The sequence below is a fragment of the Chinchilla lanigera genome, unplaced genomic scaffold, assembly GCF_000276665.1.
Source record: "Chinchilla lanigera isolate Chin_1 unplaced genomic scaffold, ChiLan1.0 scaffold00087, whole genome shotgun sequence".
Classification (NCBI taxonomy): domain Eukaryota; kingdom Metazoa; phylum Chordata; class Mammalia; order Rodentia; family Chinchillidae; genus Chinchilla; species Chinchilla lanigera.
The window spans coordinates 5,172,986-5,196,149 of record NW_004955488.1 but is presented as its reverse complement, the minus strand read 5'-3'; the positions used below and the strand labels follow the sequence as shown (position 1 = coordinate 5,196,149).

The following is a 23,164-nucleotide window of genomic DNA, read 5'->3' as shown; positions in this document are numbered from 1 at the left end:
TTTGTACCCTGACTCTTCAGTGCAGAGGAAGTAACCTTGGGGAAGGATTATGCACAAATTATGCACGGTGATGAATGACGGCACACGTGTTCATGGGCTCCTGTGCATTTGGGGACATGCGCGTTCATCGCTATAACTGCTCATCTGACCCAACCTGGAGCCTTATTAGAAAGGCAACACCAGCGTGAGTTTGGGAAAAAGAAAGAAAAGATTGTAAAAGGAACAGACTGCCTTCTCTGTGCTACCGTTCTTCATCTTTAATGAAAAAATATGGTGTCCAGCGGATTTGGGTCGAGATTAAAATGACACAGTCTACAATCCAAGCTCTGTCATTTGTTTCCCTCACAGCCAAGTCTGGTGACTAAAAATTGTGAGAAATACTGTGACCTTCAGAATAATTTATTTGAATCAGTATGGCTAGCAATTATATCACATTAGAAATGAGAAAGAAAATCCCCAAACAACAACTAATCATTTTGGATAAAAGCACACATATTAAAACCTACAAAAGGGAGACGGGAGCAGCTTTCCTTACCACCTACCTTACCACTCCACTCGCATGAGGCCCTAGGTCCTACTGATGAGGCCCTCGACTCTGAAGCTTTGTGTATTTACTGGATACATCAAGTTCTTCCTGGCCGTGAGCCTCTGGTCTCTCACACAGCCGGCTCCTTTGCAAGTAATGTCATCCGCTGGAGCCTCGTCTCTGGGCCGCCTGACCAGAGTACACCTCCTCCTCCTGGGTCTGTCACGGAACCCAATTTACTGCACAATGGCACAGCGCACAACCGGAAGCTGTCTTGCCTATGTAAGTATGTATGCATGCACGCATGTATTTATATTTCAAGGAGAAAAAAACAATAAAAACAATGATACAAAATTTCGAGACAAAAGGAGAGTAACAGTGGTTAATACATTGAGAACTGTTATCTTCAAAGTAGTTGCTCAGATTACAAGATATAGGCATGAAAAATTGATCAAATGATATAGGCATAAATCTTTCCTTTCAATGAACTAATAGTAATTATTAGTATAACAACCTTAACTATCCTGTATATAGATATACAACTTTTTCTTTTCCCTTTCTACTTTACACCTTTCCCCCATCCCAGTTTCTCTTTCTTTTTAAACAGTTTCTTCCCATTTCACAATATCTATTGTACATTTTAGTCTTTGGCATGTGGAAAGCCAGCTTTTCCTGCACCATTTGTTAAAGATGCTTTCTTCTGGTATACATGTTTGATCCCTTTCAAAGATAGGGTTGCCTATTTATTTAATTACTTATTAATCATTATTACACCCTTCTGTCCCCATAACAGCGAGTAGATTACTCAAAGTAGGGGCTTTCTTTCTAGTTTGATTTTCTTTTCTTTTCTTTTCCTTTTTTCCCTTTCTTTCTCTCTCTCTGTTTCTTTCCTCCCTTCCCTTCCCTTCCTTCCTTCTTTCCTTCCTCCCTCCCTCCCTCCCTTCCTTCCTTCTTTTTCTTTCTTTAGACAGGGTCTTGCTATGTAGTCTTGGTTAGCCTTGAGATCAAAGTGATCCTCCTATCTTAGCCTCTACCTGGTTAGTTTGATTGTTAGTTTAGCTTTTTAAACCACTGCATATTCAACATTTATCTTAGTAAGGAACACATGGCCCCTGGTCCATAAATATTTGTTAATCAAAGTGTTTTCCACTTATCTACAGAGGATACATTCTAAGACCCTCAGCGGATACCTGGGAACTGAAGCTTATCATTCAATACCTTTTCCATGTTAAGTAAGTGTTTATCATACCTGCTGGCCATAACTTTTGGAGTTTAAGGTGAAATGGCAAAAAATTAGAATAATATTTTTCCTGATTCATAATTTCACAAGTAGATTTGTTCTTACCACAAAGCCCAGTAATCCCAGTATACCATCTTTCTTTGTTTTTTGAGAATTTTTACCTTTTCAATTAAATTAAGTATTTTGTAGCTTCTTTTTGGCATATCCCAATTGCCAACATCATATTCTCAAGCTCTGGGGGACATGATTAGGTAAAGTAAGGGTTACTTGAACATAATCCTTGTGCTGCTGTTACAGTCAATTTGATAATCTGACTGATTTATGAGTGGGTAGAGTATTAATCTGTGCAAAACTTGGTTCATCTCCTAAGCAGGACAGGATGGGATTGTATTAATATTTCATCATGTTATTTTGAATGGGGTGTAATGTTAAGCTTATGAATTTTTTCTGGCATTTTCCACTTAATAATTTTGGGCTATGGTCTGCCAGATGTAACTGAAGCCATACAAAGCAAAACAGCAGATAAGTTACTATTGTAAATGAATTCAAATTTGTGCCTTAAATTTACTCTCTTAACTATGTGATAGTGTCCTAAAGAGCATACTCCTTAGAGCAATGTAAGTATTCATGCTTTAAAGGTAACAGAAAGTCTTCCATAATAAAGTTAAAGTAGAAATAACATGACTGTACATATTTCACATCAGATCATTTTTTAAGAAAAGCAGCATAAATTACATTGGAATAAGCTGCTACAAAATTAGTGCTGTAGGGTTCTACCAGTGCTTTACATCAGAGGAGCGTGTTAAAAGTCTACACCCTAAGTAAGGACTTTCATTTTAAGAGGGAATCAAGTTGATGATAAAAATGACTGTTGAGATGACATTTATATTTACGTTACAATGAAAAACAGAAAATGCAACAAAATTCTGAACATCAAATTGGACAATTATACTGAATTATAAGTAAGCCTCACACACTGGAAAATTTTCCCTTTCTGATACATCTTCCAAAGGGCTGGAGCGGCACTTTCTGCCCAGACATTTCTCCTCGGGAACAGCAGAGGGAGCTGCTGCCCCACGTTACGCATTTTGGGGTTCTGTTTTTAACCTAAACGGCTGAGGCAAAAATGCGACATGTTGGCGTTCCCCGCTCAATTCCGATACTGCAATGATGACACGGCGCGCAAAAAACAATACCAGAAAAAATCCCTGCCTGTAATAGGAAGAAATCATAACGCTTTTAAAATCAATGTGCTTTTAAATAAACACTCTTTACAGTGATGATGAATGAGAAGTAATAGTAAAGTCAAATGAGTGGGCCCATACATAGTACTTCCTTTAATAGCTCACTAGTTAAATTCTCTGGCTTTCTCTCCTGCTCCGCTTCATTTCCAGCTGCTTGCCCCTTTTTACCTAAAGAAACTGAAAACCAGAATACTTTGCAATAGAATAAAGCATTTCCAAGCCTCATTATCATCATAGGAGACTATTTTCCATTGCCCCTGCTACTAAGATAACTACAAGGCTTTCTTTCTTTCTTTCTTTCTTTTTTTTTAAAGAGAGTAGTAAATGAGAAACAAACAAACAAAGAAATACAACAGTAGCAGCATACCAGTATCACAAACATAAATACATCAAAGGGAGAACATTCAAAGTGATACAGAGTCTCAAGCTATCCTCAACTACATTGCTCAGGTTACCAGATGTAAGAATGAAAGATTGCTCAAACCGTTATAGGGAATTAGAAAATAATTCTTCGATAAAACATTAGAGATAATACAGAGTTTCACTAGACAAGATGGTAGGAGTTCACCATTGTAATTCCATTGCATATTGTTACCTTCAAATCAGTTGCTCAGACCACCAGACACAAGCATGCACAATCGATCAGGACATAAAAAATTGTGAGCATTAACTGTTCATTTCAATATGCCATCAGACATCAGCAATACAGTTATTGCAGCTATTCATATATATATTTATATTTTGCCTTCCTTCTTTCGTTTTTCTTTTTTCCCTCATCCCAGTCGTTCCTAGAGCCTATCTTAAAAAGAAAATTTTTTATTAGTATAAGGAATAATAGTTGAGACTTAAAGAACATCACAAGTAACAAAATGCGACCGCACAGATCCTGTCTAAGCAACCCTCATCAGCAAGAGAGAGGCTGTAAAACTGAGGAGAAAAAATATGAGGGACTCAATTGTTATCACTTACTTGTGAGTGACTTTTGTACCTCTTCGAAAGTAGATGTACATGCCCAGAACAAATACTCTATACATTGTGTGATCATTCATTTAAACAATTTGATAATAAACACATAATTTTTTAAAAAGTGGGTTTTGGGAAACGTAATGTGTTGATATCATTACAAATTCAACACAGTCTCTTCTATCTGCCTTGTGAACGGGTGTTCGGTATTATACTAACGAGTCCAAGTTACACTTAGATAACACTTTCCATGCAAAGGAATGTTTTTTTCATGTAATGGCATTTGATCATTCTGGCAACTCTGGGAAGTAGATGGGATGGGTACCAACATTTTGAATTTACAGAGAAGGAAATGAAGATGTGAAAGTATCAGATAAATTGCCTAGCATGGGCTAGTGAGGAGAAGGATTAGGTTCCTCACTGTCATCCCATAGCATCTCATTGTCCCACAACATGACAGAACCATGAATTATAAATTGAAAAATAATGTACATGTGTAATGTTTAAGCAGGGCTAATCATAGACAAACCATAAACCAGGAGCTTGCCTTTTATGCTAAAAGATAACAAAGGTATGATTAGGGATCAGTTTCTGAGTCTTATTTCTGGCTTTCCCTGTTATACTTGTGTGATCTCGGGCAATTTATTTGATATTTACAAGCAGCATTTGTCCACCATGAAGTAAGGATAATTTTTACTTCTCAAAATAGTTGTGAGATTCCATAAGACAATGAAGTGTTGTATCTAAGGAAGACCTAGTGCGGAAATGGTTTAGTCCATCTGTCTTTCTTGCCAGCCTCTTTCCTTAGGTGATAGTACTATTTCCTTTCCCAGTGAATTGTTTGTTGCTCTTATACTTGGCTCTCTGAAAAATTGCCTACCATCCTAAACTTTGTGTACTTGAAGGTACTGTTACTCAAAGACACTTCTAGTTAATGGTTTCCCTCTGCTATGGTTTGAATGTGTCCCACAAATTTCATACATTGGAAACTCCATCCCCCAGTTCACCTGTTAATGGTATTGGGAGGTACAGTCTTTGGAAGATAATTAGGATTAGATGAGGTCAGGACAGTGGGACCTCCTTCATGAAGTTGGTGGTTTTGTAAGAGGAAGAGGAAGAACCTGAGCTGGTGCACTCTCTCACCATGCGATGCCCTCAGCAATCTTACCATGCAGCAAGAATGCTTCACCTGATGCTTGCACCACGCTCCTAGACTTTACAGTCCCCAGAGCTGGAAGGGACATAAACCTCCGTTTTTAAAATAAGTTTCCCAGTCTGTGACAATCAATTATAGCAACAGAAAACAAAGTAAGGCACTCTCCAATGAAGAATGTCCATTTAGCATAGGATGGCTGAAGTCCTTTGGGGAACGTAGGAACTTTTTATGTTGTATAGGTAAAACCAACTCTGCTCTTCAACAGTAAATTTGACAAATACAAATACATTTAACATCAGGGGTCATAACCAAGCTTGTTAACCAGGTTAGTTGCTTCTGAATTACAAGCATTCTGATTAAGGATAATTCTATTATATACAGATTATATGTGTATAAATTCCAACTAAGTCTTCCCTAAAGACATACATTTTCCCTAAGGATAATATTGCTATTGATTATGGGGAGCTAATTTGGAGTAATAGACAAAACTTTTGAAATGTTGATTCATAAAGACGGCTTATATTCATTCAAAAGATTTAGCTTTTAGTAAAAATCCCTTTATTATAAACTTGTTTTGCCTGAGAAGATATAATCTATTTGAGAGAAAATGTTCTTTATATACACACACACTCACACACACACACACACACACACACTATTAGTTAAATAGAGAGTTGTAGGAAATTATTCTCCGTAAACAGTTTGTGCTTTTGGTATAAAAATTTCTTAAGAAAATGAGGAAATATAAATTTGACTTCAGAGCAAAGGATCACAAATAGAACTCAGTACAAGACAATCACACTGACTAGAATACATTTTTTTTCTCAGTAACTTTTCTAAAAACAAACTGCTCAAATATAATGTTAAAATTATATATTCACTTATTTGAGGGATACTATGCTATTTAATAATGGATTGATGAGAAGGATAAGATTGAGTTCTTGATTTTTACATTTCACATTATCCTAACACAGGCTTCAAGAGTCTCCCAAATTGACCACTAGGGTGAGTCATACCCCATCTCCAGTCCTGATTAGAGGGAGCCTTAAGCATTTTAGCCTCTGTCACCCCTTCTTTTGTCCTTTGTCCTCCTTCCTGTTATGAAAGGGATCAGGCTGCACAGGGCAGAGTGTTGGAGAAGATAAATAAATAAAGAATAGCATTTTGATCTAAAAATGTGCAAACAGACTGGGATTTCTCTTGATGTTCTCTATCTCTCTTTGCACTGGTCCTAGGGGTCAAACTCAGGGTCTTATTAACACTGAGCTTATCCTCAGCCACTCCCCCCCTCACCTTTTGGTACCAGGAATGGAACTCAGGACCTCGTGATTGCCAGGCAGGACCTTGTGATTGCTATCGTCCCGGGTCTCCCTCTGTTTATAGCCCTCTTTACATCTGTATGTATATCTCAACTGTAAACACAATGGCATCTACAGTGGATCTTGTTTTCTCTTTCAGTCATCCCACTCCAATGTATCTCTCTTCTCTCTGGTCACTGGAATTTCCAGCTTAGAACTCTTCATACATTGTTGCGCCTTCCCAGGACTGTAGAGCTCCCCTGGCTGCTGCACGGCCTTCATTTATCATGGTGGCTGTGTGCTTTGTTGCCAGGCTATGTTGGCTACACTGTCTTCCTCTCCCTAGCTTGCTGTCTCTTCTCTTTTATTTGCTTTCTGGACAGCCCTCCTCAGTCTGTACACTTCAGTCAGAAATTACTGAAGGAAACTAATTCTAAGCATCACCTTTCCTGAATTCTCTTCCTCCCTCCACATTTCTGTGAACTACGTCAGATCTCTTAGAAGGCAAGGGTAGGGTCTTACTCAGCCCTGCAAGCCCAGCCCTGAACACAGTACTAGGCACATAGTAGGCCTGTAAGTAAAGTCTGTGAAACAGTTCACCAATGCGAATTAGAAAGAGTTAGATGTTTTGAGCAATCCTTTTCTAAAAGTGTTAGTTATTATGACTTTGAGGGACTCTTTGACAAACCCTTTGTTTCTAGTCACTTGGGAAACAGCGCTTCTCTTTCTAAAGGACATTGTTTGGACAAATTAAATGTGAAAGTGACACGCAAAGTTGGGAGCTAGTTATTTTTCTTTCCCTTTCAGCGCAGTCCTCACGGAGCGCCTCCAGCTCGGGGTGGTGGTGGTGTTGTAGCCTAAGACTTCTCATTGTGTACACCAGTTGCACCCATGACCTGAGCAGCTTCAAAAAACACAAAAGGCAAGGAAAACTGTACCCCAAGGTGAAGTCTAGATGATACTTATATGAGAGAAAAGAGATTTCATTTAGTTAGGAGATTCATCCCAGAATCAGAGATTTACATAAACCACAATTCTTTTTTTTAAAATTTTTTGATACTGGGGATTGAACTCATAACCTCAGGCTTGCCAGGCAAGCGATTATGCCACTGAGCTACATCCCTGGCCCAAACCATAATTCTTAAAACAGAGAGTGCTGAAGGTTTAGCTGAACACTTTTCTTTTTTAAACAAAAGTTGATCTACATATAATGCTCATATCTGGCAATCTGAGCAACTGATTTGAAGACAACAATACGCAACATAACAGCCACTGGTGAACTCCTACCATCTTGTCTAGTGAAACTCTGTATTGTCTCTAATTTTTTTATTATTATTTTTAATTCTCCTTAATGGTTTGATCAATCTTGCATTCTTACATCTGGTAATCTGAGCAACCTCGTTGAAGATAACAATATGTAATATTACAGCCACTGTTAATTCCTATCATTTTGTTTTGAAACCAATATCATTTTTAATGGTTTTGCTTTGTTTTGTTTTTGTCTGTGATGTTGGTATTTTGCTATTGTTCTTTTTAAAAAAACTATTCTCTTTAAAATTAAAAAAATAAATATAATACAGCAAAAAATTCTTTATTTTCTGTGTAAGTTTATTCCTTATTTCTTTAGTCTAATCTGCTGGATATATTATATTAAAAAAGTTAATAGCTACTTTTATTTCAAATACCATGTACTCAGGATTTAATGAGTAGTGTATATCAAATCCATGGCTGAGTCTAAATTCTGAACTTGTTATAGGAAACAAAATAAGCATTTCTCTTCCCCAAACACTCTAGCAATAAACAGAAACTGTAGAACTGAGTATTATAAATCTTCTCATATAGCCACATATTTCTCAATCTTTCAAGTTCTTTAGTAAACTCATTTTATCAATAGTTGAGAACTCATTCCAAAAGTTTGTGTTATCCTCTTGTCTCCCAGACATTTGGCAGGCTTGTCATGAAGGCTTTCATCATTCAAATTCCTCCTTTGAGGAAACAATTACGTTGTGTTAAAAGCAACATTATACATTTAGAAAACTACACAAAGGTCTAATTTTGCCTGTTGGTATTCACCAGCTTTCTTATTTAAAGCACAAAACAAATATTCAATACCTCGCAATATGTTCTCTGTTTTGCCAAAAAATTTGGAATGAAACTATATGAAGCCGATACCTTTACAAACTAGATTCTAGTATATCCAGGTCATACCTTTGTCTTCTTTATCACCAATGTGAATCAACAACAATCAGTTAGCAATAGGATTATCCACTTGAATGGCTAACATGAAATAAAGGACGGAACAGCAGTCCTGTTCCCTTTGGCATGTGACGGCATCTGGAGATTCCTAATGTTCCGTCTGTGAAGTACTCTAGTGGTGGTGTAAGTTCTGGTCTTTGCAAAGTCACTAGTCTGTTCTATATTTTCTCATTGACAAAATGTATTCATTTCTTTACTCATTCATTAAATGATCAATAATTACATGGTACAAACTAGAAAATGTGAGGTAATGGTGACAAAATAGAGGATTTTAAAAAAACACACACACACTGCAGTCAGACAGATAAAGAAAAGAATAGTAACAAAGCACTGTGCTTTGTGCAGGAGATCAGAGGGCTACAGAGACAGCAGCACACTGGCCAAGACTAGGGAGAGAAATGATGCTTAAGCTGAGTCAGGAAGGTGGGGAACGACTGCAAGCATGGCATTCTGTGATAGAGAAGATTAGAGCACAGATTACAAAGGAAGGAAAGGGCTGAGAAGAGGACAGCCAAATTTAGTCACAGGGAAATCGCTAAGTGCCCAGGCTAGCACATAGAAGGATGAAGTCCATCTTTCTTCAAGGAAAAGGAAGCTGGTAAGGAGTTCTAAGGCAAACTGTTTAAGTTATTAAAACCAGCCTGACTACACCAAGGCTTGAGTTGCACATCAGGGTCATGATGGAGAGATGCTCTTCCACGTGGAGAAGGTAAAGGCAACCAGACCAACTCTTAGATGGCCGAAAAATAAAGGTATGCATTGACAAAGGCTAAATTAAGGAAGTGGAGTAAGGAGAAACAGGAGGAGATGGACTGATGAGCAGTAGATATTGCAGACAGCGAAGCAGGTAGAGAGTGAAAGGCAGTTAAGAAAGGGACCAAACCCAAGACAGAGTCAGGTACCAGAGATGAGGTAAACCAGGCCTGTGGTCGAGGGCTGAGGTGACAGAAATGAGGCCCCAAGATGGAGCCACAGGTTTAAGGCTGAGGGCCTCCCCAGAGAGAAACAAGAGCTCAAAGCTGCACGGTAACCAGCACCATCCGGTCCTGTAGTACTGAACAATGTAATACACCTATACAGGTGACCAGACACTCTGGCTCATGCCTGCCCCTTCCAGAAATGCCTTTGTCCTCCTCCCTCTATGTACCCTTGTTACACACCTTGCTTTTCTATTAGGTCATTATTAGCTAAGCATCTGTACGTGTCCTCCCACAGGATGATCAGAGTTTAATGGAAAATAACACACAATGAGCCTTTACTGTATAAAAGATACTATAAAAATAGCCTTTACTAGATAAAGAGCTTCAGCAGTAACCTGCTTTCAGGACCTCTCCTGCTCTTAGGAACTTTCTGTTAATATGAGTAATCAGTTGTTTGGGAAGGCCCAGCTTGATTGATCTCATTCACCATTTCCTACTCTTAACCCCCCTTTGTCCCCAAGTCCGTTCTTCGGAGACATGAGACATGAGCTCAGCACATCTAATGGGTTGGGAGCTACTTCCTGTAACAGAGGGATATAAACCTGACTGATTTAGGGAGTGCTTACATACGGAGCAAGAGGAGAGATAAGAACTGTGGAGTTGCTTTTAGAGTTTAGTTTTGGATGTGCTGCTTTTGTACGACCTATGACACCTTCATATGGAGATGCTGAGCTACAGTGGAATGCGACTGGAGCTCAGGAGCAATGTCTGGGTTAACTAAAAGACTGTGGTTCATGAACCTATGCAACATACCAGCAGGGTCTGAGGCAAAGCTGTTGAGGAAGGAGACAAAAGGGCGGGGCCCTAGAGTTAGCGGAGAAAAACCAAAGTCATTAAACCAAGGGAATAGAGAGTTTCAAAAAAGAATAACAGGGGCTGGGGATTTAGCTCAGCGGCAAAAGCGCCTGCCTGGCAAGCGCAAGGTCATGAGTTCGGTTCCTGGTACCAGAGAAAAAAAAAAACCAAAAAAAAAAAAAATCAAAAAAGAATAACAACAGTATAAACTCCTGTTGGAATTTCCTGTAGCAATGAAGTAAGATGGAGCCTGTAAGTGCTCAGGGAACCTGGGAGCTCAGACATTCTTTGGGACCACAGGAAGTTCAGCACCATGAGAATAGCTTGGACACGAACTCAGCTTCTTTGGGCTGACGAGTTACCAAGACTACAAGAAGTAGAAACCTTTATCTAGAAGCTTGGAGTAAAAGAACTAGAAAATCCAACGATTTGAAAATCTTTATAATTCTTGCTAACAAATCCATTCTATGAAATTCTATGAATGACATAGTTTCCCATCAAGAACAGTAGATATGATTCCCTGGTTATCTATCTTACCCCCAACATGGATGTTAAGAAATTAAGAAAATGGAGCTAAGGTAAGTTTAGAATGGGTTCATCAGTTTGGGTGCTTGGCTTGGGGTCCTTAGGCAGGTACCACACTTGTTCCTGTCCACATAATAATGAAATACATGAGGTGTGCAGACAGCCACCAGCTTCCCTTGTCTCTTGGCTTAAGGTAGTGATGGTGTGAGGGTGTAAAAAGTATAAACTATGCACCCAGGTGCTGATGTCCACCATTCTAAATGGTGCAAAGAGGAAAATTATTACCAACAAGGGAGTACAATACCTTTAGGTAAGACATAGAAATAAAAAGGCACTCTTTGAGGGGACAGTCATCCTATTATTTACTCACGGGTGGTCCTGGAGGTCCTGGCTTTCCGGGGGGCCCTGGCTTTCCTCGTCTTCCCTTGAAACCAAAGAAAAACATAATAAATACTATGATTTTATTTCATTTTAATATAGGACAATATTATACTGCAGTACCGGAGACACTAAAAATTAACAAAAGTGAAACAATTTCAAGTCTACGTGACTTAAACATCAATCGATTCTAAAAGCAATGGGCCAGTTCTTGATGGTCATGCTAAGAAACGCAGTCCCTGGAATGAATAGATCTTAACTGTCATCATCAGCTTTTTATATCCTGTGTACCTCAATATTCTGGCAAAGTATGATAAAGTATTTGAAAGAAAGGCAAAGGTTGGCAATTCATCTGATGATCCTATGGCTTGATCTTGAAATAATAAGTATATCTACCATCTTAATTTGTTATTTCTCAAAGAGAGATCTGAATTCTAATTCTATAGGAGTTACCTGAGTATGAGATTGAGTGATAAATATATATATACATATATATGTATATATATACATATATATGTGTGTATACACACACACACACACACACACACACACACACACACACACACACACACCTGGACTTCATCTTAGAACAACAATGGTGAGCTTTGTAGAGCTTTCAGTAATACAAACAGCCTGCTGAGGCATGTGTGCTATTGGTTCGCCTCTGCTGTCCTAGATTTAATGGTTTAGAATTTGGGGTGATGGAAGCTATGAATCTGCATTTTAGAATTACTTCAGGTAATTCTTATGCTCATTAAAGTTTGTGAAGCACTGTCTTAAGGCATCATGATACATTCTAAAGTGCATTAACTAGCTCTTGTCTTCACTCACAGGTGGTTAACCTATTTTATAAGTGAACCAAAATGTATAACCTATTTTATAAGTGAACCAAAATGTATAACTTTTGCATATTAATCTTCATTATTGTAACTGAATGTTAACTTTCCTAAGGTCACAATCAACCAAATTCCAAATGCAAATCAGAAAGATAAGTACCTGTTAACATCTTTAATTATATGTCTACTACCACTTAAGAACACTCAGTTATTATAAAATAGTTTTTAAAATTTTTTTAAAAAAGGAAGTAAGCTTAGATTTTGAAAGTATATATTTCAAATAAGCAACATGTGTGAGCATATGTTTTCTAAATATTGCCATTCTATTTCATTGTTACTAATTAACTTATTTGATGACTATATTGGTAGACTATCTATACAAATTAAAGCATATGATAAAAAAAGCATCTGGTTGTTTTTCTTTTTTTTTTTAAACCTGTAAGTATAAACACAAAAAGGTTTCTTCAGTTCACTATTTTTTTTTCTGGAAGTGTCAGGCAAAGTTGCTCCATATCTCTGATTTTCCTCTGGGGTTGGAGTGAGGAAGGAAGTCGACTTATCGCTGGAATGTGCTGAGTAAGGTCTGGAGGATGAGCAAAAGTCTCTTCTGTGATTGGGTGACAAATGTGCTCATGGTTACTAAAGGCAAGTCAAAGACGTACCACCAAGCTCTCCTCATCAAAATTGTGTCCCTTTTCACAAATAATTCCAGCTCACATTTACAGAATTGGAAAATTTTCCTTACAAACAGAAATATAATTGTAGTGTTTTCATGTACCTTCCATTATAGAGTTCTTTGGGGGATTATAAGACTGGAATGAGTATATAATTTGATATTCTGTATATTTCATACAAGTTATACACACGTGTACTATTTTCTAATCTTACCGTTTACATTTTCTGAAAACCAATATAATGGGTCTTTTAGAAAATGTAAATCAATTAGCCTTCGAGAACTAATCAGTGATAAAAAGTTTACTCAGAAAATAGATGAGATGTAATTTATTAATTCACAAGAGCATAGAGAAATCAGATCAATGGTACCTAAGTGATTGGGTCTTTCTTTACATCTACATTAGGTTGAGGTCAGTTAAAACCATAGGATCTAGTTTTGTTTGCACTCTGCTTTCTTCAAAGAAGATGTGTATTGATTTGGGCTGAAAATGAGGCTGATTATTGATCAATTTTTATCACAGAGTTAATGTGTAAGACAAACCAAGTGTCAGATATTGTAACACAACACTGGTATTTGTTAAGATGAGGAGCAAAAAAGCATTCACGGTTCCGTATGGCGTGGGCAGGAATCCAAATTCCCATGTCTTCCTGCTGGTCTCTGCGTTCTTTAAGTCCAGCCCTGCCCTTGCCGGGATGGGAATGTGCTGATCTGCATGCCCTGAGACGCACAGAGAGGACGACGTTGGCTGTGCGTGTTTCCTAGAATGGATGAGCAGGTGACACATTTGTGAGGTGTTAAGTTAAGGGGCATCTTTGTGCAGATAACTTTTACCAGCCCCTATTTTCACTTTAAACCTGGTTTTTAGGCTTGGTTCTAGTAACACACGGAAGCAGGTTTGAACAATTTTTCAAGATTTCCTGTACACAGCAACACAGCCCCTCTCCTCTTAGTCCCTCCCAGTTGATCATAGGAACAGGAAAGGCTGACCCTTGGGGCTTCTGCTCCAGATTTCACTACCCTGGAGAGGGCGCACTGACAGCATGGAGCAGAGGATGGGTGGCTGAGAAATAGGAGGGGAGGCTCTAGAGAACGAGTGAGAGTGCTCGTGGGGTCACAGTTTCTATAAACACAGTAGCCCCAGCCCACTCTTCTCTCCAAAATATCTCAGGAATTAATTCCCTAACCCACTGGCCCCCCGAATCACCTTGTTTCACTGAGGAGAGTAGAATAGTATAATCTCCTGTTTTTCCAGAGGATCTCTCATTTGCTTAAAAGTATTAAGGAAAGGCAAAGGTCTACCTAGAGGATCAGAATAGATTTTTGGTAGAGTTGATTTATTATTGAAGAATGACAACTTAAAAGATATTTTATTATTAATAATTATACCATGACGAAGGGCGTAAACCACAACTCTCTGCCTAGGACTAAAAATTCCTCCCATTTTCAGAGGAGAAGGTAATTTGTGGGACTGTGGTAGACCGACAATTTGTAACCCCCAGCTGAACTGAGTAAGTGTGGTGTTGGGTATGGGAGGCCCATCTGAGGATTGTTGCCAGCAGCAAAAGAGGCAGAAATGGAGAAGAAGAAAGGCTGTTGGGAGCAGGTAGAAGCTGTAAGAAGCTGCTGTTTCTTTTGGAGGACCTTGTCATGCTGGCTTTCCTGATGAACTCAGCTGTTCCCATTGTCCAAGGAGCTCAGGACCTTGCTGTCACTGAGAATGGCTTTGGTTCACTTTGGGGAAGGTCTGGTCCTCACTCTGAGCATCATTTCCTGGCTCCAGCTGGGAAGAAGGTGCATAGGTCAGTCTCCTGGAGAAGCTTGTCATGTTGGCTTTCCTGATGGGAACTCAGCTTTCCTGATCATTGGAGGAGCTTGGGACCTCACTGTTGCTGAGGATGGCTGTGGTACCTTTCAAGGGAGCTCTGGTTCTTACTTTGAGCGGTGCTTCCTGGCTCCAGGGCAGATCCCTCAGCCTGCTACCACAGATCCTTCATCCTGCTGGCACAGACTTTCTAGATTCCACCACTGACCTTTGGGCCTTCCCAGCACAGATCCACAAAACAGGGCTCCATGAGAATTGTTGTGGGCTCTGGGCCTCCAGTTGGATTCATAGGAAGCATTGTTGTGGGTTCTAGGTCTTCAGCTGGACTCATGCAGGACATTTCTGTGGGATCCAGGCCCTCAGCTAGATTCTCTGGTTTTGAGCATGTGGACAGATTTCCTGCACTCTTTTGTATATGATTCTTTGGGTGACTGTTATAAATGATTTTATAAAGTATGTGTCCTGTATTATACCATTCCCCTTGCAATATAACCCCAAACCAACACAGGGGCTCAGCTCTTCTTCTCAAAGGCTCAAGGAGCTAGACGAGGGCACCTGGAGCCAGGGTCTGGGGGCCACATCGGCCAGGGAGCAGCCTGGCAAGCGGAGGCAGGGCTGGTCACTGCTTGTTGGTTTTCCCTTCTGCATCCTGCTGCTCAGTCCTTTCCTTACAAGGTGTGTTGTCGGCCTGCTCCAGGGGGAGGCAGCAAGCAGGGCTTGGAGGTGAGCAGAGATGAGAATCTGGGCAGATACCTTATACAATTGCTGAGCCAGGAGCATGCTGAGTCCTGAACCAGCGCTGTCCTGGTTAGAGTGGCTGTTCCCCAGTGGTCATTTGTTCAACACCAACTCTGATAACTTAGAGTCTGGGTAAATCTCTAAACACATTGAGACCTACTGTCCCAGTTCTACTCTCATTGGGCTAATCTAACACTTTCCTGACAACTGAGGTATACACCACAAAACACGGATTGACCCTAACAGGTTGCCCTGGAAACCACAAAGTGCTCAAAATGTCAGTTTTCTGTTCAGCAACAGTGAAAAATTATTTGACAACCATTTAGATACCTGCCTCACACACAGCGGTGTCCAAACCTGACCAGGCAGCAGCATCACCCGGAGGGCCGGTTGAAATAGTTTACTCTGGCCCCTTTTGGAGCTCCTGAGTCAGCAGCCTGGGGTAAGATCTGAATTTGTGTTTTTAATAAAGTTCACAGTAATGCTGGTGCTGGGGCCAGTCTGGGTACCATGCTGGGGACCGCCATTCTAAAAAGTTAAAGCTCACAGTTCACACTTAATGTCAGGAAATCCTGTAAAGCCCCTTACGTTAATGTAGCTCAGAACAAAAGAACTCTATTAGTTTTGTGATTGTGTGAAGCTGACAATAAGATGTTCGTGGTTAAGCACAGAAATACCTGGACCGGAATCCCTGTTTTTAATCTTACAGTAACATTTTATGCCAAGAATTTTTGCTTTATGGTACTTATCCATTGCTACAGGTTTGTAGAGGGATTCAAAATGAGATCATTTGTTAAATTCCTGCCACAAAAATGCATCAGGGTGGCAGCCATGAAGACAAACAAAAGTAAACACAGGAAATAACAAACGTTGACAAAAGGTGTGGGGAAATTAGAACCTTTGTACGCTCTTCACAGAATGGTAAAATGCTACAGCCAGTATGGAAAATATGGAGTTCCTCAGAAAATTTTAAATATAACTACCATTTGATTTTCTGGGAATATGAAGTATATCCAAAAGAATTGAAATTAGGGTCAAGTAGAGATATTTGCATCCGTGTTCACAGCACTATTTTTAAATGACCTGCTGCCCCAAATATGCATCAATAAATGAATGAATAACCATATTGTGGTACCAACACACAACGGAAGATTAGTCAGTCTTGAAAAGGAAAGAAATCATATCCCAAGCAACAACATGGAGAACTCTGAGGATACTTCATTGAGTGAAATAAACAGGTCACACTATTGTATGGATCCACTTATAAAAGATATCTAAAGTATTCAAATTTCTAGAAACAAAAAGTAGAAAGGCTGTTACCAGGAGCTCAGAGGAGGGACAAAAAGTGTGTGTGTGTGTGTGTGGGGGGCGGTTGTTTAAGCCTATGGAGTTTCAATTTTGCAATGTGAAAAAGTTGTGGAGATCTGCTTCACGACAACACGGATATACTTACTAAACTGTACTGTTAAAAAGGGAAAAGACGTACATTTTATATTATGGCAAAATTAATGTATGCTCTTTGAAGTCATGATGGGCTACTCATGGGGTAGGGTATAGCTGAACGGAAGCAAGAGGGGGGTTCCTTGATGTTTCTTGAACTGTGTGCTAGTTACAGAAGCATATTGACTTTGTGAAAAAGAATCCAGCTGTATCTTTATAAAACATATACTTTTCCAAGGATGTATATTTCAATAAAATTAAAAAAAATAAAACCATGAGATCATCATAACAGAACAATGCTATTTAAATGATCTAATAACATCATCTATCTATACTGTCTGTGTCCAAGGCCATAGTGTCATTATTATCAGAAAGAAAAGAAAAGAAAAAGCCAAAGAAGGCTGTTGAAATAAATGACATCTACAAACTTTCAGCAGTAAAAATAACCTGAGCCTCTCAGGCTAACTTGTGGGAGGAGAGCACGTGTATCTTAAATTAGACACTTGATTTATAAACACTTGGCCCTCTGGAAATACTAAGAAGAGAAGAATGCAAATAATGGACCATTGGTACTTAACTGACAGATGGTTTTTGTTGTTGATAAGGGTGATGAGGATGAAGATGAGGTTATGGCAGTGATTAGCCTTAAATAAAGGGTGGTATGCAGCCCCAAGCCCCGAAAATGAAACATGTGTCTAAGGAGACTTTCTGAATTGCCAGGTCTTGCTAATACAGCTGCTGCCTTTCAAATATTTCCCTGTTACCATGTGTGTACGGTGCACATGCTTCGGCATCGGCTCAGCTGAACGAGGTATCAAGGAAATGTCAAGGAAAAGGAGACAGAGACTTGACTGGCACTCACAACTGTGAATGAGGTGTTAATTACACAGGAAAACATTACAGACTCTCGGAGAAGTTTAGCTTGCTTTTTTTACATGGTGAGCGGAAATAAGATTTATGACTAATGTGGTAAAGAGTTACATTCTGAAATCAATGATACGTGCAAAAAAAAAGGGCATGGAATATTTATGTAAGGAATGCATAATATCTTAAGTGCATTTTACATCTTGACATATTTAAAAATACACCGATGACAGCAACCACACGAGTCATAAAGGTCTCATTACTTCAGGGATCAGACAAGTGGCTCTTGTAAGGACATAGCAAGAGGATGTAATTCAGTATGAACAAGTGATTTGAAACAGGCTGAGAGCTGAAGAAAGATGAATCCATACTGTGACCTTCTTCGTGGAGGCTGAAATCTTAAGTTTTCTGATTTCTATGATTTTCTTGTTTCTCTGTCCTTTTCTTTCCTTTTGTTTAAATAGATTCTGCTAATAGCTAATATGACGTTCCAAAGAAAATTGAAAGTTGTGACATAATGACCTGGCCCCTGAGCTTTTCAGCTAAAATAATGATAATCTGAAGGAGAGATTAACATGCATTACAATAAGATTCAAGTTTTCTTGGTATGGATATTCTGGTACAATTTAGGTTATTTTGCTGCTATAATTCCGTTGTCACTGCTTAATTGACACAATATTTATGGGCTACAGTATGAAGACTTGTTACACGTACATGGTATACAATGAGCAAAGTGGGGGTAATTAGCATTTATATGTCTCAAACATTTATCATTTCTGTGTGTTTGGGAACCTCTGGACTCTTGTAGCTATTTTGAAACGTACGATCAACTTTTCTAGATGATAGTTCCCCTACTGTGCGATATGGAACACTAGAGCTAATTCAGCCCATCTGTAGTTTATCAGTCTGTCTCCATGTCCTCCCTCCCCATTTACCAGCCTGTAGAGACTGCCACCATAGTCTCTACTTCTATGAACTCAACGTTTTTAATTTTCACAATGAGGGAGAACACGCTTTCTCACAATGCACTCAGGTTTTCCACAGTGGTCCTTTTGTCTCTTTGGTTCTTTTGGTTTTGCCGATCTTGCCGGTCTGCCTGGATGGTCTGGTTTCTGCTTGTCTTCCCCTCAGTACTTACCCAAACTCTGCAGGTGACTCAAATCTCCTTCTGCTTAGGTTAGATTTGTTGGGACACGCAACTGCCTCGCCAAATTGCAACTCTCCCAAGCCTCACTTTCTGGCTATGTTGCTTGTGCATGTCATCGCCAATCTTTGCCAATGCACTTGACTCATCTTGGTAGCCTGGGTGAGATGTGGGAGGTGTGGTGAAGCAATTTCTTGAATACAGTGAGACAGTTTCATGTCTGTGTCCTATGTTAGGAGGGTTGGAGCTGGAAGTGCACTGTGAAAATGTTTTCTCCCTGTATGAGTGCTCACAAGAACTTGCAGGGCTGGGGCAAGGCTCCTCAAAAGCCAGCACATATTCTAAATCAGATTTAATGCAGGACACAGAAATTTACAAGGTTGGTCTACAATTGGCGCCCACAGAGTCAAATGTAGATGAGCACAAAAGATCTGTTTGCGTGCTAGAGATCAAAGGATCCAGCCAAAGGCCTGCAGCCCAGAACAGTGCTCCATGGAGTCCAGGGTCTGCGCAGGGACACTGAAAGATGGGTGGTAGGAGCTGAACAATCTGTGCTGAAAGCCCAGAGATGAAGCCCTCGGCAAAGGTAAAGACAGAGCTCCTCTGAAGAGAACAGCCATGGCTCCTCCTAAGAAAGGCAGCCCGCATGAAGCTCTTCCAAGGGGAATCACCTGAAACGCGTCATCCTGGTCTCCTTTATACAGTCCCAACAACAATCCTCCTTAACATGAGTCTTTCACACCCGGAACCAGGCCGACTCAGTTCAGCTGGGAATTCCTCACTCGAGTTGTCAATCAATTAACCACCACACTCTTTGGGACATTCTTATCCGGAGAAGGGGAATCCAGACTCAGGCACTGGGGTTCCGTCTGAAAACTCTGCTGGTGGATTTTCACTTATCCAGAACCAAGCACTTTCATAATGTCTCCCTAATATGGAATTTTATCTTTGATTTTATTTTACTTATTTATTTTTTTTTTGGTACCGGGAATCGAACTCACGACCTTGCACTTGCCGGGCAGGCACTGTGCCGCTGAGCTAAATCCCCAGCCCCTATCTTTCATTTTAAATAAGAGAATTGTACTTCCAGTTTTAGAGCAGATAAAATCAGCATGTCAGGGAAAAATAATGCACAGAAAATGATAGTATTTTATTTATTAGAAATGTTAAAATAAAAACAACACAGAGAGATCCATCAACAAACTTCAGACAGGTCACAACTTAGGCTGGTAAACAAGAGCAATTTAACCGGACTGGCCAGCACTGGACAGAGAAATTGTTAATGACATTGCATATCCTGATGTCTCAGTGAAGGTCCAGGCACAGGATATATTTTCTGTATTTCTGAATTGCTAACTTTAAAAGACAGATCTCCAAGGGCTGGAATCTAGAGCTGAAGGACTGAACTACTTAGGGCCAAATAAATCCATAGAAATACATTTTGTAGTTGTGCCTGACCAAGGAAGAGAAGAGGCTGCCTAAGGTGAAGCTATAAAGATCCCCCAATTTTAAAACTGAAAAAAAATTTTTTTATGGTGCAGCTCTCAATTAATGGGGGTGAATTTAGTGTATTGAATTGTATTTGAATCTTTACGGATTTCAGAGATAAATGCTATCAAAATCATGTATGCAAATTTTATTCAGCAAAAATTGTGTTTTACATACTGGAGCCGGGGTAAAATGTGTTAAGATGACTAAGACCTGGATTTTGCCTTGGAGAAGAAGGGTCAATTAAAATGATATTTGGACAGACTTGTTCATTTGGTGAGCTATCGTCCTAGGTGATTTACAGGTAAGGGGTTCCAGTGAGGGAAAGTAAAAATGAAGTTGCTTCCTAAATGTGCTGTTTGCTAATTCTCTTTAGCCTTTCCTTTAAGGATTGAGGGATCACAAGGATGTGCAGGGAATGTGGGCAGACAACTCTGTCTATACACTGACTCTTTGAAAAGCCCCCTGGAGAGGAACAACTTCTGCCGGACGCTTGGACAATAACTTGTCCTCTTGGAGACTTACCACCAACCTTTCAGTTGTGTGTTGAGAAGGCATTTTCCTGCTCACTACCTCCTTTTCTTGCACAATTGATTTATATACTGGGAAAATATACTGGTGACCTTTAAAGCTGAACACCTGGGGGCATGGCTTTGTACAAATGCTGGGTATGGTTTTTCTTTATGTAAATGCTATGTTTCAAGTCCTTAAACTTAACATCTGTTGTCAGTTGAAAGTATAACTGGGTAAAAGTAATTTGGACCCTGTCTTTATCAATCTTCCTCTTCTCAGAATAAGGTCAGGATTTCCTGGGAAAACTGGTAGCCCCATTGGTCCTGCCAGCTACAAACGTAGATCACCTGCCAGATTCTTTTGACGTTCTCCTTTGATTTTTCCTCTGCTCCTCTCTAGGGAAGTATCCTATAGACAGAAACCCCAAATACGTCTTGTTCCCAGCAGCCTTGTTACATCGAGGGTGTAATATATACACATATTACAGTCTATGTAACCAAGTTAACTTTCTCAACTACGAAACCTTTCCATTGTGACTTTAAAACTCTTCTGTAGTTTATCTGTGCCCTCTTCTCTGTATTTTTGCAGAACATATCCCCCCCTTCGAGCTTGCACATACCTATAATCATTCATTAATCAACACGAGAAACATTTATGGAGTTCCTATCATGGGTTAGGCATTTCTGTATGCTTTGAAAATGCCTTCTGATCCTGTCCTTATGGAGTTTATATTCCAATGGGGACATAATAAGAAATGAGGACACCAAACCCTTAGTATATGCCAGACACAGCTCAAAGCAAGTTATGCATTTTTACTCATTTAATCCTGAAAGTATATTTGACGTATTTCCATTTTACAGATGAAGAGATGAGTTACAAGGTAAGGTCATGTGGCTAGTACACGATGGAGTTAGGATTTGAGTCTAGGCAATATGGCGGTACCATCTTTGATCATTCCCATTATGGTCTACTTATTGCATATCTAATAACTAAGCAAATTAAGAATTTGTATATAGTTTGGATAGAGATAAGAATTATACAAAATAAAACAAAGTAAGGAGATAGAATTATATGGGATGGTGAGCTGTCTTGGATAGAAAAATCTGGAGAAGCCTCAGGAGACACCTAAACCTAAGGAGTCTATGGGCCAAGAAAGGCTTGAGGAGGATCAGCCAGCAGGGGAGACAGCAAGAACGAAGCCCTCAGTAGGTCTTGTTCAAGGAACTGCAAGAAATGGGTCGCCAGGGCAGGGCAAAGGAGTAGTCAGGCAGGAGCCTGGCCAGACTCTGGTGGGCCTTATGGATTACAGTGGAGGTTCTGAGGTTTATTTTGATGGAAAGCCAATGGGAGTTTTGTTTTAAAAAGGTCCTATAATATAAAATTATCTAAGCAGGTGTTCAAGTAGATAGAAGACTAGAAGATAAATCTGCCACAAAGTTATCACTTAATAAAAAAATAACTCAATAGAACTGATTTTAAGTTATCTGATTTAGGTTATTTATAACAACACTTCTTCACATTTGTTCAGATATCAGGAGTTGATTGCATGTAATGCTTCTCTGTTTACATAAGCAAAATATTTTCACCCTTACATTATGTTACTGAATATAATATCTATTATTCTCCATATACTAAGATGTGAGACTTATTTTATCCTTTACCATGAACTATGGTTTTTAAAATAGAGAGCTGCATTGTATAAGTCCTCCTATAAGACTTATACAAGGATATTAATAATTTAATGAACTCGTTCTCAAGGGGGAAAAGTGTTCTTGGAACATGTCAGGATGAGTTTTCAAGGGAAAGACCTAATTAGCAGTGTCTGAAGCATATGTCATCACATTTAAAAAACAAGAAGTAGTCCCTATGGACAGAATGGTAAGTTATGCTTCAAAACATTAACTCCTCCAGTTAATATGTAGGACTAATGAGCAATATGTCAGTTGGCTGGCCTAACTCAAGTGAAAGACCTTACAGGAGGGGGAAAAAGACTGTTTAAACTCATTTATAGAAATATTCAAATGTAGTTTATAATTGCATTTGTGTTATGATATTGTAACTAAGTTCTTGTGAGAAATAATGCCATGGTTTTCGACATTTCTTAAGACAAAAAGATGCCCCAAGATGACCAAAGATTCCAATGAAGTTCTCCAGTGCAAAGCAGAACTCTGAGAAGGTAATGAAAGAAAAACAAGCCCTTAATCATGGCTCATGGCTGAGAAACCAACTGAAATAAAGGTATAAATTTAAGTTGCGTTGTTATTTTTCATATATGTATATTT

The 23,164-nt window shown here is 39.3% G+C and overlaps 1 protein-coding gene across 1 annotated transcript in view; it reads right to left on the bottom strand.

Moving 5' to 3' along the window:
• Col19a1 (collagen, type XIX, alpha 1) overlaps window positions 1-23,164 on the bottom strand; it is a 304,391-nt gene that overhangs the window by 92,381 nt on the left and 188,846 nt on the right. The window contains exon 16 of the mRNA XM_013504411.1: window positions 11,354-11,407. Within this exon, the coding sequence (XP_013359865.1) occupies window positions 11,354-11,407 (54 nt within the window). The remainder of the gene's footprint in view (window positions 1-11,353; window positions 11,408-23,164) is intronic.